Source organism: Aphis gossypii, chromosome 3, assembly GCF_020184175.1.
Source record: "Aphis gossypii isolate Hap1 chromosome 3, ASM2018417v2, whole genome shotgun sequence".
Classification (NCBI taxonomy): Eukaryota; Metazoa; Arthropoda; class Insecta; order Hemiptera; family Aphididae; genus Aphis; species Aphis gossypii.
Genome location: NC_065532.1, coordinates 17,969,694 through 17,985,522, shown reverse-complemented (window position 1 = coordinate 17,985,522; position 15,829 = coordinate 17,969,694). Strand labels below are relative to the sequence as shown.

The window sequence follows — 15,829 nt, the reverse complement described above, 5'->3', positions numbered from 1 at the left end:
TAAGTACTAGGAAGAAAGATCCTTTAAAACAAAAAAAAAAAAATGAAAAACCAAAGCACACTCCAAAACCTCAATATATAATAACTACAAATATATACTCATTTAAAAAATATTTATTATAATATGAAGATCTTACAAATAATAATGCAAAAAATCTCAAAGTACAATTTTTAGCATTAATCAGTTCAAATTCACGTGTAACGTAGAAACTTACAATTTTTACGATTTTTTATATGAAAAGTACTTAAGTATTTCAAGAAATATCCAAAATGGCATTAAATATCTGAAAACTAGTAATTAAAATATTATAATTTTAATATTTATTGTAAAATTTGTAATCAAATACAAAAATAAACTGTTGCTGGTTTAGCGAAGACACTGAAGTCAATTAATATTGGGGTATCCAATGAATGACACTCCTAATTCAGTCAGTAGCAACGCTACTGATTGGTGCCACTCAAAATGTTAAATATTTTGTGCTTCAATGTAAGTTCCACTCAACACCGCTACTTGTTATGCCACTGAATTTACATCAAAGGTAAGAAAAATAAAAGGTCATCATTCATCAAATTAGTTAACAAGAAGAGAAAATAAAACCCAACCAAAATTTATATGACTCAAGAGTACAGAAAGGTTCACCATCACTCCATTATAAGTTCGAGGTAGCTAAATTATAATGTGAGATGTATAATATATTTCATATTGATATTCACCTTGATCATCCCAATAGTCGTCCTCGTTGTCACATTGAGCATTTAAATAATTTATTATTAGATATCTATCCATAAATAAGCTATAATAATTTAAAAATATAATATTAATATATTAAGTATGCACAACAGTGGAAAATAGTAAATATAGATAGGCGGTGATGTAAGATCGAGTGGATTTATTTTAAACTGAACTTCTTTAGTTTCCCAGTATTTATTTTTTCAAAGAAATTATATGACACACATTTTTATAAAAAGTTTATAAATACTCGTATATTGAAATGTAATTATTTTAATATAAAACATATTTAACACATCTAAATAAATGTACTACAAAATTAAGTGCAATTAAAAAATACATAAAGATAATAGATAAATATACAAATAATCATAAAAAGTATTTTATTAAAATAAAATATTCTTTTAAAGACTAAAATCAATCAAGTATAAAATATAAAATTGGTGTAACAATATTTTATTATGAAAAAATACAATTTTTAATACTTTGATGTATAGAAAAAAAAACTTATTTTCAAATGTATAAAATTTTTATTATATTTTAAAAATATATCATTGAATTGTTTATTAATATAAATATTTTTTCCATACTTACACTTAAAATAAGTTATTTTTGAGATATTTGTGAAGCATTTAATTTATAAAAATTAAAGCAAAACTTATTTGAAAGACTAGTATGAGCAAATGATTTATCACTATATAGTTTAAATTATATTATATTTTCATATAAATTTATGTATAGAAAAAACTATTAAACCAAATAATAAATGTTTAAACAAAAATAATATGGAATGTTTTTATATATATATACATATATATATTCAATAGTAAAAAAAGTACCTAATTTTACATAAGTATAAACTAAGATTAAGTACACATCACTAATACAATTAGAGATTCTGTGTTAATTTAGGATAAAACTTAAAAATAAAATGTTATAATAAAATGCATACAAATAATGGTAGAGGTAGATTAAAAAAAGGAATAAAATATATATAATTACATTCAATGTTAAAGTAATAAAATTTATTGATCAATAAATTGATTTTTGTAAAATTCTTGTTCAATTAATTAGGGCAATGATAAAAAAAAATTAAGTTCATTAGATTTGCTTTAATTATACATAATCAATATAAAAAAAATCAGTACTATCAAAAAGTAGTTTTAGTAATGTATGTTACAAAAAGCAAACTAATGATAGTTTATATCACAGTGACTTTTATATTTTAAGACAAACATTTAAATCATTTATTCATTAATAAAATATACTTTGAATACATTATTAAATAATACTTAGTTAAAAATGGTACCATCGCATAATAATTTTAGATCATCTGATTATCTAAGACTACTTGATTATTGAGATTCTAACTGCACAATTGTTTTTAATCAGTTTTAAGTTGAATTATTATTATACAAATTAAAATTTGTAACAAGACTGTTGTTATTAATCATGTTAATTTCATGGTTAGACATAAACACATTTATATTATAATATTATAGGAATTTTATACATGAATAATGTATATTAATTCTTCCTTTCAAATTTTACTAATCTGGTTAACATAGACGTAATGCAAGGAATTTGTTTTTGCTGATGCATTTGAACAGTACCAGGAACATTAGATTCATAGTCAATGGCTACTTGACGATTCACAAACGTCAGTAAAGTTAAAAGGTCCAGTTGATAACCATATCTATCAAAAGCATCACAAAGAGCTTGCATAAACCAAGAGCCTTTTTGAGTATTGCGCCAGGAATAGAAACCTGAAAAAAATACAGAATTAAATAATAAATTACAAGTTAACATTAAAAAAAAAAAAAATTAGATTAAATTAAAAATTATTTATTATATACCTAGGTAGTACAAAAAATATTAATATTAATATTAATATTTTTTATTTTTATATTTTTGTAATGAGTAAACTTAAACATAAGTTAAACGTTTAATTATTATTACAGTCAACTCGCGATATAATTATCACTACTGATCATAATAATATGCAGTTTCAAAAAAATATAAAATGTAGACAATTTATTCAATAGATTCCAGTTTTTTTTTTCTGAGATTAGGAAATATTTAGTATCTTAAACAAATTAAGAGATATTTTGTAAGCTATAAGAAAAAAATACTTATATAATATCTGTTTTAATTTTTAAAAACAACTTTTTTCTAAGTATAAAAGAAAAATGTACTCGTTTTTTTTTCAATCCTAAGGAATATAAAGATAATATAAATATAATATATACATATAAAAGTATGTCATTTAGAGAAAATTAACATCATATTTCAATTTGTTTAATTCAATACTTGGATTACAAATTCAGAACCAAGTTCTAATCTACTTACCAGGAATTGTAGAGTATGCAATAAGAAAATCTGCATAAATGGGTATTTTGAATGTAGAAGAACCATCCACTTGCGTTCTTAACTGAACCCCGCCGTCCAATCTGTCTCCTTGACAAGCTTGAATAAAAAAGAGCTTTGGTTTACTAGCTAATGTAACACATTTGTCACCAGTGAATCGTCCCCAAAGATTATCTTCTGGTTTATAAGCTCCATCTTTTGCATAAATAATACCTTGTTCACCATGTGATAATACTGCCATTAAGAAACAATCATAATTTGTGTAATCTTCTTTAGCCCCTGTTAAAAGAAAATAACTTTAAAAAGATAATGAACAAAGCAGATTGCTAATTTTTTAATGAAGAAAATATGATGCAAAATAAATATAAAAGGTAATGATATATTATAATATTGTACAACAGGGGTCACCAAACTTTACTAACAAGTGAGCTACATAAATGAAAAAAAAATTTTAATTATCCAGTTATTTATTAAAAGATTGACTGATAATGATAAAATTAATTTTCTTAGCGATAGACCTATATTCCTAGAAAGATCAACCAGTCAACAACTATCGATTATTTGGCGACCCCTGTTGTACAATAATATAAAAAAAAGTTATAAATATATACGTACAATAATCAAGTTTTTTATCCAGTTCATCTAATGTTAAATCTACATATGGTGTAACATCAAATCCAAGATTTTTTAAGGATGCTTCTAAATTAATACAATCCAGTCCAGTTCCAGCTCTTGATTTAAGATCTCTAATTTGAAAATTTTCATGGTTAAAGATTATAGCCTTTCCGCGATGCTTATGGTGCATATTGTAATACCAAGCATCCTTATCTGTTGAACTAATGCCCAAACCTTGACGAGGTCCACTTTTAAATCTATAATTAAACAAGAATAATTGTAAATTAGTACTTACATGTTTACACAGAGAATATGTTAAATTTTAAAGTGGAATAAGTATTATATACATATATATATATATAAAAAATAATAAACTGAAGTGTATAGTTGTTAATGATAATTAACAGGTACTTATACTCATACTCATATATAATACTAGCTTATAAACCAAAAAAAAAAACATAGTTGTTAATTTACTATTTTCTGAGTATAATATATTAACTGATAATTATGGACTCAAACATTATTTACTATATTGAATAAACAAAATTTCAAAATTTTCATTAATTGTATGTTTAATGTAGGTATTTATTAAATATATTTTAACTATGTATAGAAAATTAAAATTAACCAACTTATTTTTGATATTATCTATTTATATTAAAACAATTTATTTTGCTTTTGAATAAAATGGAATAACAATACAAATTTTGATGGTACCTATGCCCAATCAATAAAGTGGCTTACCTAAAACAGTTGCCTACCAAATGCTTGAGATACTTCCTGCTCCTGAATTTTAAACATGACAGTAATATAATATAATATAATACAATTTACTAATATTATCAATCAAAAAGGAATAAGATGTAAGAATAAAGTAAATATTAATAATATGACATCAAGTATCAAGTATCAAGGAAAAGTACCTATTTCCTTGTTTAAAATATTTTGTATAACCTACAAAGAACACAAACAAAGGCTTCTGAATTTGGTATGGCAAAATGACAGGTTTATGTAAGATCATTCCTCACAATATCTATCATGTTTACTATAATACTGTCTACACATAAATGTATTTAAGATGTAATTTAATACCAAAAACTTAATTTTTGAAATTTTTATGGAATTAAATTGAAAATGTTAATTAATATTATTTTAGTCTAGGTATATCAAATCAATTATTTTTAACTGAAACAAGTCTATATTAAGCAAATATTTAAAAAATAAAGTTATAAATTAAAAACAAATATTTATTAATATCAGAGAAACCACAACCAGATAAATTTTGGTAAATAATCTTGAAATGTTTTATTTAATACTTAATAGATAATAAAAAGTTTAACTAGTGATTTGGCAAAACATTATAATTTCTTAAAATGAGTACCTATGAAAAATATTTTGTGCAAAGAAAAAAACAAAAGCATTTATTATATAGTGACGACTCACAATGAACCAAAAGCATCACCAGTGTCTAAACCAGGTTGGTGTAACCCGGTCAACCCATCAAATTGTGTTGTTTGTGTGCTGCAGTTTGTAGTAGCGGCATCACAGTTGCCGTTTTCACATCTGAAACAATAGAATGGTTGATATGAAAAAGGAAAAATTAAAATTAAGCCATCAACTCACTGCATGTGTTCCATGTTTCCGTTTTTCTCCATCGCGAAAGCAAAATCTGTTAAGTATATAGATACACAATAATGTACGGTATGCAAAATTATACTTATGTACTGGATTGAACCAAAAAAAAAGTGATGCGTATTCGTGAAAATCAATTCGCTTAGAAAATAGTTCGATACGCAAATAGCGAACAATCGATGTTAAATTCTTGTTTATTAGATGGTGTCGTAAACAATGCAGAGTTTTAGAGTACCTAATAGGTAAGTCTGAGAGTATACAGTAGTCAATGAGTAATTACTATAATGCGTATTGGGTATTGGTCGTACAAAAGATACAGACCAACGGATTTTTCTGAGTGAACGGCAACAGACTTTGTTACAATGTTCAATATTGTATTTTAACGTTTCTTCCAACTTGTCAGTAACAAGTTGTCACTTATTAAATGTTAAGCGTTAACTGTGAAGTCAGAAGTTGATATTAGGTGTCCCGAACAGTCGAATGCAGGCCAGTAAACACTAAACACTGAAGACTGAACAGTGAAATCAGTGAAAACACAGTTTGTGTAACACAACCCCCCCCCCCTATTGTTATCATTGTTCACTGTTCAGTGATGTCAATATTGATTACTAATATTCCCTTTCATCGATCAAAATTTCCCATTTTTTGATAAAAAATATATATCTATAATTTAATTCGTAATATTTTTTATAGCGTCTCCTATAAGTCATAAGAGTATAAGACTGCTGCGATTTAATTGATTTAAATAAAATGATCGGTACTCGGTAATATGCATTCGCCAGTACAGAAAAATGCCTGTCACCGTCTTGAAGAATTCAAAATCGTTTTCGACTGCCATTAATACAACATTAACGGTAAAAGTAAATAATATATCTATACTCATTCGTATTTACTTTTTGTCCTCCAGGCTCCAATCCTAGTACCTAATCCTATCATTCCTATCGATATAGTTAGTAAATCAGAACATCTAATAATGCGATAGCCAATAGAATTCTTTTGAATTTATTAATAAGCATATCTAAAGATTACTTGAGAATTGAGATCGATCAAGCCGAATCTAGGATGACACCCTCCCCGTACAGAACAATTTCCCCACAGACGAAAAAAAATTAAAAGTAAAGATATTAAACAATAATATATAATGCAAATCAATAAATTTACAAATGAATTATATATGTTTATTTTGTTATATCAATTATATTAATATATAGTTCAATAATTTGTCATAATAATCATTATTTAGAAATCATTATTTCTAAAATAAAAATATTAAACAGTATACAAATTGCAAATGCAAATATAAATACACTATGAATATTAAAATACAAAATTAAATAACACAAATATAAAAAATCTAATTAATATTTTTTCTTCTAACCTCTTATTATCTCTTTTTAATTTCGATTTTGAATAATCAACATTTAAAAACGTAAGTTCTCCAAAACCCCCCTAAAATGTTTTTCAAATTTTTTTCACAAACATTTATTATGAAGCTTTGTTATTTCTACAGCACCCTGACACTATTTCGGTTATTTCTTTGAAAGTAAATTCGTACAAATTCATACAAATTCCATACTAAATATTTGTGAAAAAAAAATTGGAATGTATTTGAAAATTACTTTAGTCGTCATATTAATTGACTATAAAATTGAACCATGAAAGCCATTGAGTAATAATTATACCTGTACCTATAATAAATTATAATAACATTACTTATGTTTATGTATAATGTATAAAACCATTGCAGATTATAAATACAAGCTGTGTGTTAGTTTTAATTGTTTTAAACTTGTTTTTTCTTTGTTGATCATTGAACTAATCATGAGAAAAAAATCACCTAAGACTTATTAGTAAGGCTCGGATTTATATGTATATATGCTACCAAAATATGTACATAAACATGTGCTAAAAAAACTCAAAATATGTATTTTACTAATATGATTTATTTGTTAATATTTAATTATATAATATATCCTGATATCCATATGAAACAAATTATATTTTAAAAAGGTATTAAAAATTATAAAATATATATAAAAAAAGCAAAAAAAAAATTAAAATATTAATTATCTTTATTTCAATTTATGATAGGTAACATGAATTTTTAAATTTTCAATCGTTATCTATCGTTTATCGAGGTCATAAATATCGAACATTTGTTACTACGAATATTTTGTACTTTTGAAAACATAGGAAATAAAATTGTCTGTATTCAGTATTGAAAAATACAGTTGTACACCTATATAATTAATAATTATTAATAAACCTCAAATGAACAAATTGTCGAAGTATGAAGGAAAAAATAGAATTATTGAAAAATATGTAAAAGTATGTAAAATAAAATATAGTTTATTTAATTGTAAATCCATTGAAACGAATTTATCAAGTCACAGTAAAAATATGTATTTACATATGAATCCGAGCTCTACATATTAGTTATGAGTCACAAACTCACAACTCATGTTTTACCTAGCTACCATAATTTTTTCCTTTCACTTTTTGTGGTACCTACATCGTGTTACAATTTTTGTTAAATTATTTGAATTATTACTTATTTTCGAATTAAAATTACCAGTAGAAACATATAGATATTGATGATAATAATACATTTTATATATTAGGCTTAGACAACTACCATATAGCCATATATATGAATATAGATATTGGTTACTCTTTCTTTATTTGAATAAAGACTCCGTAGTTTAGACTTTTTAAGGTTCAGTTTTTATTTTAGAATGCTAATAATAGCGGTATATATAGGCAGTACGCCTACAAACTGAAAAATAAAACTAGCTGTAATCCTGAATGGCTGTAACGATAGAAAGTTTATCGAAAAATCAAATTTAGACTTTAGTCATTATAGGTAGGTAATATAGGTACAAGGTACTTATGTTGAAATTATAGTTTCCCATTTACCCATAAATTTTAACTTGAAGCGGGCTTACAACCCAAATTTTATCGATAATATATATATAGGTACTAAGATAAAATTGTATCATGGGAAAAACGATGGTACGCTATATACTATTCATCGCATGAGTAATACACTATTCAGTGTCCTATAACATATAATATTGTGTTTTGTGTGCGTGAACAGTTTGTGTGTGTAATATCTGTGCAATGACTCACCACTGATGATTCATGAATAAATACGAATATAAGAAGTATATAGAATATATAATATAGATACTTATACATAAAACGGGAAATTTTACGTAAATCCAGTTTTTGATAAAATCGATTTTGTTTTTAGGTATAACTAGAAAACAAATATAAGCATGCTGCATGCCTGTATAAATAAAATAAATGAAAATTGAAATTTTCAACAAATGTTTATATTATCATTATCTATACACAATATAATTTTTTAAATATTATGACTTTTCAACATTAGAAATTTTAAACTATTTTTAGTTTTTTTTTTTTAAATATTAAAAAAAAATTATTCGCAAGGTAAAAATACATGAAAATTTAATTTAAGGCTCCTCATAAGTTGTTCATATGAAAATTAAAAAATATTAAAAATACATAGGTACACACGTTTTTTCTATATAAGCATTTGTAATTCAATTATTGATAGAATTTTTCAAAATCCCCAACATTTTCAAATCCTTATGCAGTTGAAAATTTATAAAAATGTGCAATTTGTACAGTTAAAGCTCGGAATTCCACATAAGTAGCTCACACTAAAATCAAATAATCTAAAAAATGTATAAATATAATATAGTATATAATTCTCTTTCAGACACATTTTATAAATGTGAACGGGAATACGGGATGAATGTATGAATGGGGTTGTAGGGACATCTCCCGCTTACAATGCAATTTTATTATTTACTATAAAAGTATATAAAATAGCTAGTTTATATGAAATGTTTGGCGTTTCGCCATTTTAAAAAAGAAATAATCAACGCGGGGGAAGATTTGGGATAGACAAAGTATATTTTCTACAGTGTACTGAACTGACATATTATCCATTTAAGTGCAATGTTTATAAAATATTTTACGGTTACGGTACCTTTAAAATCCACAAACCATCAACCAATCATTTGGCCAATAAATATTGCAAATGCTACACCTATTCGTACACCTATAAACACTACTATTGTTTTACAAGCTAGGATTTTATGATTTTTAAATCCAAACGCATTTTTTTTTTTTTACATATTTTATAGAAATTGAAAGAAAATTAGTACCTAAGTTTTGTTTATATATTTTATAGGTAGTACACACAGTTTTGTTATTTTTATATTATTCAATGAATCTATATAGTACTATGATAGATATATTATAACACTGTCGCAAATTAATTCTTCATTATAGACAATGGCATAGTATAATTAAAATATCTAATAAGTTATTATAATACCTATATACTTAATAATACAATATAAATTAGATTCATTTGAATCAATCAATTATCATCAACTATAGCGAATGCAGTTTATCGATTATATTAAAAAAAAAACAGTAAAAGCTAGAAGGCGCTTAATCTTGTTACTAAATCCAAAAATTATAAACGAAAATAAGATCATGTTAACCAACTTTCATTATTTTCATAATTTTATAAGGACTTAACACTTAAATATAAAAATATAAAATATTATAGTTACCTAACAATAGCTATAATCTAATAATTGTCTTACTATGAATTGTAAAGTATCTAGGCTAAAAGAAAATTATTATAAATAAAGTATCATTCACTTGGATTGTTAACTCAACACATCTACTATCCAATTGGTCTTCTTACAAGCCTCAAGCGTATATAAAAAAACTTTGATTTACCATCAATTGTAACACATTTATCATCAGTAAATTGTCGTCAAAAAATATCTACTGATTTATGTTTATAAACTTTATCTTTAGAATACACAATGCTTTAGTTACAATAAGATAATACTAGTATACTCAAAGTCGTGTCAAGTAATTCAGCGCCCTGTGGTAAAATTTCATTTGGGACTACAAGTAGTATATTAAACGCAAATAAAGGCACCCTCTTACTTTTACAAAATTAAGGCGCCCGGGGGCAATTTCCCCCTTTGCCCCCCCCCTTAATACGGCTCTGAGTATACTACCATTAAAAAATAATCATAATTACTAGTCTTTTTAGCCCCTGATAAAATAAAATAGGCAACTTATTAGTTATTACTGACATAGGTACCGTACCTACTTACTTATTAGGTAATTATTATTTTGTTGAGTTGTTGAGAAAGAAAATATTATAATAATATGTATATTTATATAAACAATGAGCGAATAATATGGATAAAAATAATGAATTCATGTAATGTGCGATCTACCACACAATTTGAAGCTTTAATAAAACAGAAACAATTGAGTTCCTTTACAAAAAGCTGTTGAAAGTTTCTATTTTTATTAAACATGTATTATATTGTTATTTGTTGTTGTACTTAAAAAAAAATTCTCTTTCTTATTATTATTTAAAATATTAAAATAAGAAAGGACTGATTGTTAAAACATTCATTAATTGATGTATTAGTGTTGTGGTTTTTATATAATATATTAATTATAATATTTTTCTTATATGTTTATATTTATTTCAAAAGAACCTTTTTTTTTTTTACATTTTGGTTCTTTTATATTTATTTATTAATCTATTTGGTGGCTCGCCAGTCTCTTCTCGCTGGCCACCCCTACTATATATAAACTATTTATTTATCCAACTGATTTAGTATAATTTTTTAGTTTTTATTTTATAAAAGAAGTTACGATAACTGATTCATATCTTACTCGAGATATGTGAATATTCATTTAATTATTACATTTTTTACAAATCTAAATATGTACTAATTACAATAAAGATGTCAATGGTACAATAATTGGTGTCTTGGTACCTAACCAGGTTTTTTTTTTCAAAATTTGTCACATTTTTGCCACCTTGCATTCATGCCTCTACTCAATTAGCGATGGTAAGTTGGTAAATAGTAAAATTCAGAAAGTTGGAACAGAGGCGCTATAAAAATAGCACCTTATAAATAAGTACTAAGATGTCCTTTCTAAGCGGACACAATGTGATAATGTAATACCTATGAGATTTACCTTATCAAATGACAATTAAAAAAATAAAAGTAGGTACCTACCTACTAAAAAGGTATTTTTAAGGTATTTTTTTAAGTATCTATGTACTTTTATAAATAAGTAATTTTACAACCAAAGGTAAAACATAAGTTGTTAACAATAATTTCTATTAAATGCAAATATTAAATATAATAATTCATTCTTAACATTATTAAATTAATAATTTTTTCATAGAGTTACAAATTGCATTGTGCAAAATATTTCCATTTTTTCATTTTATTTAAAATTTAAAAATTATTGTTAAAAATTAGTAAATTGTATATAAGTATTTAACATATTATTAAATAATTTGGATAAATTTAGATTTAAAATTATTTAACCGAGTGTTTGTAATGTTTTATATAACTTAGGTACCTACCTATTACTATAGTTACTCTTACTAGTTAGTAGTTACCTACTTTAGTAGGTATTTAACTTTGAATGTACCTAATTGAGTTTTATATTTTTATAATAAATTTTCAAGCTCAAAATAATTGTTTAAATTTTTATTGAGTAAGTGATCTACAGAGAAACAAAATTGTAGGTATGAAAAAATTACTTGACTCGATAGACTTTGAAGATCTAATAAATATATTCCATTCGCTGCAAATATAGCAAGTAAAATATACAATATAACCAATTACCAATTACATTTATTACATTTTTATTATTATTTATTATAATTATTAATATACTATGAACTTTTTATTTGTGGAACTATTGATTTTATGATAATCTGAAAATCTGTTATAAAATCAAAAATATAGTTAATTATTGAAAATAATATGTTCTAAATTTAAAATGATAATTTTCTTTCTACCAACCAACTGCCTCGGTAGCGCAGTAGGCAGCGCGTAAGTCTCATAATCTTAAGGTCGTGAGTTCGATCCTCACCTGGGGCAATATCTTTTTTGTCGTATTTTTCTTCCTACTTATAAATAAATATATATAAATATATTAGAAATTTACAATAGATAGTTATAGAATTATTAATAAACAAAAATTTAATGTAATTATTTTTATCTATATTTTAATTTTTTACTGAATCATTATAACTTTTACCTTTATGAAAGTTATAACTTACAAACAATTAACTATAATAAAATTAAATATCGTAAATTCTTAATTCAGTTTTGTGTAATTTAAACTTAATGCATTAATAATAAAACAATTGTAGCATCTTATAGTGCTATTTATTGGTTTCATACAACTAATTATAAAAAGTTGAAACATTCCACTATGAAAAATACGAAATTTATCATTTTCTATAGGTATTCTAAAAGTTTGAAAACGTATTACAGAATTTAACAAAAAAAAAATGTTTCTTTCGCAATTTAAAAACATTAAAATTAGTTTAAATTTTTAAACTTAAAAATTTGCAAATTATTTTGTAGTTAAAAATGTTTTCAAGCGATTTTCTTATTCTGTTGTAATTTAGGATCGAATCACCATGATCAAAAATACTTGAAATTTTCACTAAATGTTTATTAATTTATTATAGTAGATTGCATTTTCTATACATGGTTTAATTTTAACATTATTTCGAATCATTTAAGATACTTATAGAAATGGAAATTTGGTTTTAAAATAGCTTACAACAAATTAAAAATTTTTGAAATTTTGATCATATTAGGTATATAGAAAATGATAATAATTGATAATAATTAAATAATATAAATTATAAACCCTTGATGAAAATTTCAGGTTTCTACAGTTATTCGTTTTTAAATTACCTATATAAAAAAAAATAAAGAAATCAATTTCGACAAAAGTTAGTTTTGCGTAAAAATTCCCGCTTTTCTTAATTTTTTTTCCTGTTTGTATCGAAAATTTTTGATTTTTACCTTTTTTAAGTACAAACTAGATCCAACTTCCTATTAAAAACTTCCCTCAAAACTGAAAATCAAAGAGTTTTTCAATGATACTTATCAATTATCATATATACTTACATAAAAAAGCACACATTGTAAAATTAATTTATCACTCGATTCTACTAACCATTTATATTTATTTAAATATTTTACTAATAAATTAACTATGATTTATTTGTAATGGATTTATTACGAAAATCAATAAGTTAGAAAATTAAAATATTATCGTTTTGACACAAGCCTCGGTAGCGCAGTAGGCAGCGCGTAAGTCTCATAATCTTAAGGTCGTGAGTTCGATCCTCACCTGGGGCAATAATTTTTGACAATGGTTTCGTTTTTTGCAAATTTGTTACTACTCACGATAAATTAGTATTTAAGGGAATTAAAAAATATTGAACGAACATATTATTATAACTCACAAATTTTTTAAGTAGTTTAATTAAATATAACCATATATAAGTTTTTGCAATTTTTAATTAGCTATAATAGAAAAATGTTGTTTCTAATATTATTTTAGATACTAACATTTTAATAATATTATCATATGCCACTATATATGTTTATAGTTTATCATCAATACTCTAGCTAAATATTTTTGCAAAGATTATATAAGAAGTATTTTCATATAATTTAATACAACAACAATATTATATTATTCATTGTTTCAATTTTAATAATTATATGGAAGTGCGTGCGCAAGATAATATATTATTATTATGGAGATCTTAATATCTTGTATCTACAAAGCATTTTGTGTAGGAAATTCTGGTAGGTACTCATATAGTCATAAACTCATATCTATTATACACTGAAAATGGATTTATATACTTACGTCCCAAACAACTTTTGAAGTATGGTTTAAAATTAAAAAATATAAGTAATTAGGTTCTTGAAAACATGTAAGTATTTATTTTTAACTATTTTTTCACACATAGTTAAAAAAAAAATGTATTTTACATTTTTACGTATTATATATACAGTCGAGTCAAGTAAGGTATACATTTGAACATTTTCAAAATAATAAATAATAACTACCTATCGTAATAATTAATCAATATTAATTGCGCGAACTTCAGATGAAGTCTATTTTAAGGAAAGTCGTTAGTCGTTACTTTATATTTTAAACTAGTTTTCAGTTCAAAACACAAATTGACTTAATTATATGAAAATTATCAGCTAAAAACAAAAGTACCTATAATTACAAATATGCCAGAATCATGATTATTTAGGGACAAAAAAACATAACACCTCTCCTCTTCCATAAAAAATAACAAATGTCTACCATAACTGCCACTCTTGAAATGATAATTTACTATTGGAAATGTCCATAATATTTACATTTAAAGTAAGTCATTCATAGTACGTTATTTTACGTTATCTTCAGGATTTATGTAACATAATACAAACTACGTATTATTATTATTATTATGTACAATTCACAGCGGTCGGCCCGGCGCGGCGGCGTATGCGCAATAAATGTGCGAAAACAATATTTGGCGCTCACACGGCCGAGCGGTCGAATAAATGGCACGGAAGATCTCATTTCATTATGCTGCGACCCTGGTACGTTTGTGCCAAGTATTTACATCATACTCGTTCCTGACCACGGACAACATCCAAATCGAAAATACGTGCGGGTGGGCGTGGTTCATGCTCGCGAAAACGTAATAACTCGTACAATATACGTTTTTATGTCCGAAATAATTCTGATTGTTATACGATCGCGTGGTGGCGTACATAGTACTGTTTACTTAATACTGTGTACATTATACAGATGAAATACGTTATTTAAAATATTATATCATATACTTTGTACAAAATAGCCGAGTATGCCGCTGATGATGAATGAATAATAATATAGCACTGCGGAGCAATACATAATAATATACAAAAATATATTCCAATCATAAACGAGCCATGAGTTTACCGTTAACGTTTACGTTTTTTTCGTCATTCAAAAACTATTTTATTCTAAACTTCCAATGTTTAAACGAACAAACCTTCAACCTTTCAAAGGTGGTAATTAAATATAAAAACTTTGAGTCATTTAAGACAGTATCTTGAAACTTGAAATTGTATGCAGATAATATATAGGTATTACAAGTTATTTTATTAACTATCGTGCTTTGTCACTCGTACCTATTGCATTTTATCTGTAAATTTTATCTAGATGTTTTTTCAAAGTGTATGAGTATACAGAGTGATTCATTTAATTATTTAACTGTATGAAAAATTGTGATTTCGAAAACTATATTAAATTTGAAGAGTGGACAGGTAGCACAAATCGTTAAAATGGTATTTATTATGTAGGTGTATGTATCTATATTATATTTATCCTCAATCTATTATCCTAACTTTTAAAGCTAGGTATGTACATCGTAGGTCCACGAAATACGGAAACATGGTAAACTTTATAATTCAACGTCTTATACATATTTTTCAATTCTGCTTACAGGCCATTATAAACTAGACTATATTGGATCATAGATTTCTTTGACTCACAGTTTTTCTAACTCGTGTATTTTTCAGATGTA

The 15,829-nt window shown here is 24.9% G+C and overlaps 1 protein-coding gene and 2 non-coding genes across 3 annotated transcripts; 2 read left to right on the top strand and 1 right to left on the bottom strand.

The window, feature by feature from the left end:
- Positions 1 to 986: 986 nt before the first annotated feature.
- On the bottom strand, positions 987 to 5,865 carry LOC126551199 (caspase-1-like). The gene is made up of 5 exons (XM_050204025.1): positions 5,338 to 5,865; positions 5,158 to 5,277; positions 3,712 to 3,968; positions 3,079 to 3,375; positions 987 to 2,495 (listed from the first exon to the last, which is right to left on the bottom strand). The coding sequence occupies exons 1-5, from the start codon at positions 5,367 to 5,369 to the stop codon at positions 2,257 to 2,259; spliced, it is 945 nt and encodes a 314-aa protein (XP_050059982.1). The 5' UTR covers positions 5,370 to 5,865; the 3' UTR covers positions 987 to 2,256.
- Positions 5,866 to 12,253: 6,388 nt separating this feature from the next.
- Positions 12,254 to 12,326, top strand: Trnam-cau (transfer RNA methionine (anticodon CAU)). The gene has a single exon. It is a non-coding gene; the product is annotated as a tRNA-Met (tRNA).
- Positions 12,327 to 13,534: 1,208 nt separating this feature from the next.
- Positions 13,535 to 13,607, top strand: Trnam-cau (transfer RNA methionine (anticodon CAU)). The gene has a single exon. It is a non-coding gene; the product is annotated as a tRNA-Met (tRNA).
- The last annotated feature ends 2,222 nt before the right edge of the window (positions 13,608 to 15,829 follow it).

What these genes read in the sequence shown, in the direction of transcription:
- LOC126551199 (XM_050204025.1), bottom strand. Translation starts at nt 5,369, where the DNA reads ATGGAGAAAAACGGAAACATGGAACACATGCA. An exon ending in GGAAACATGGAACACATGCA is followed by an intron (nt 5,278 to 5,337) that starts GTGAGTTGATGG and finishes CTATTGTTTCAG; the next exon opens with ATGTGAAAACGGCAACTGTG. An exon ending in GGATAAAAAACTTGATTATT is followed by an intron (nt 3,376 to 3,711) that starts GTACGTATATAT and finishes TTCTTTTAACAG; the next exon opens with GGGCTAAAGAAGATTACACA.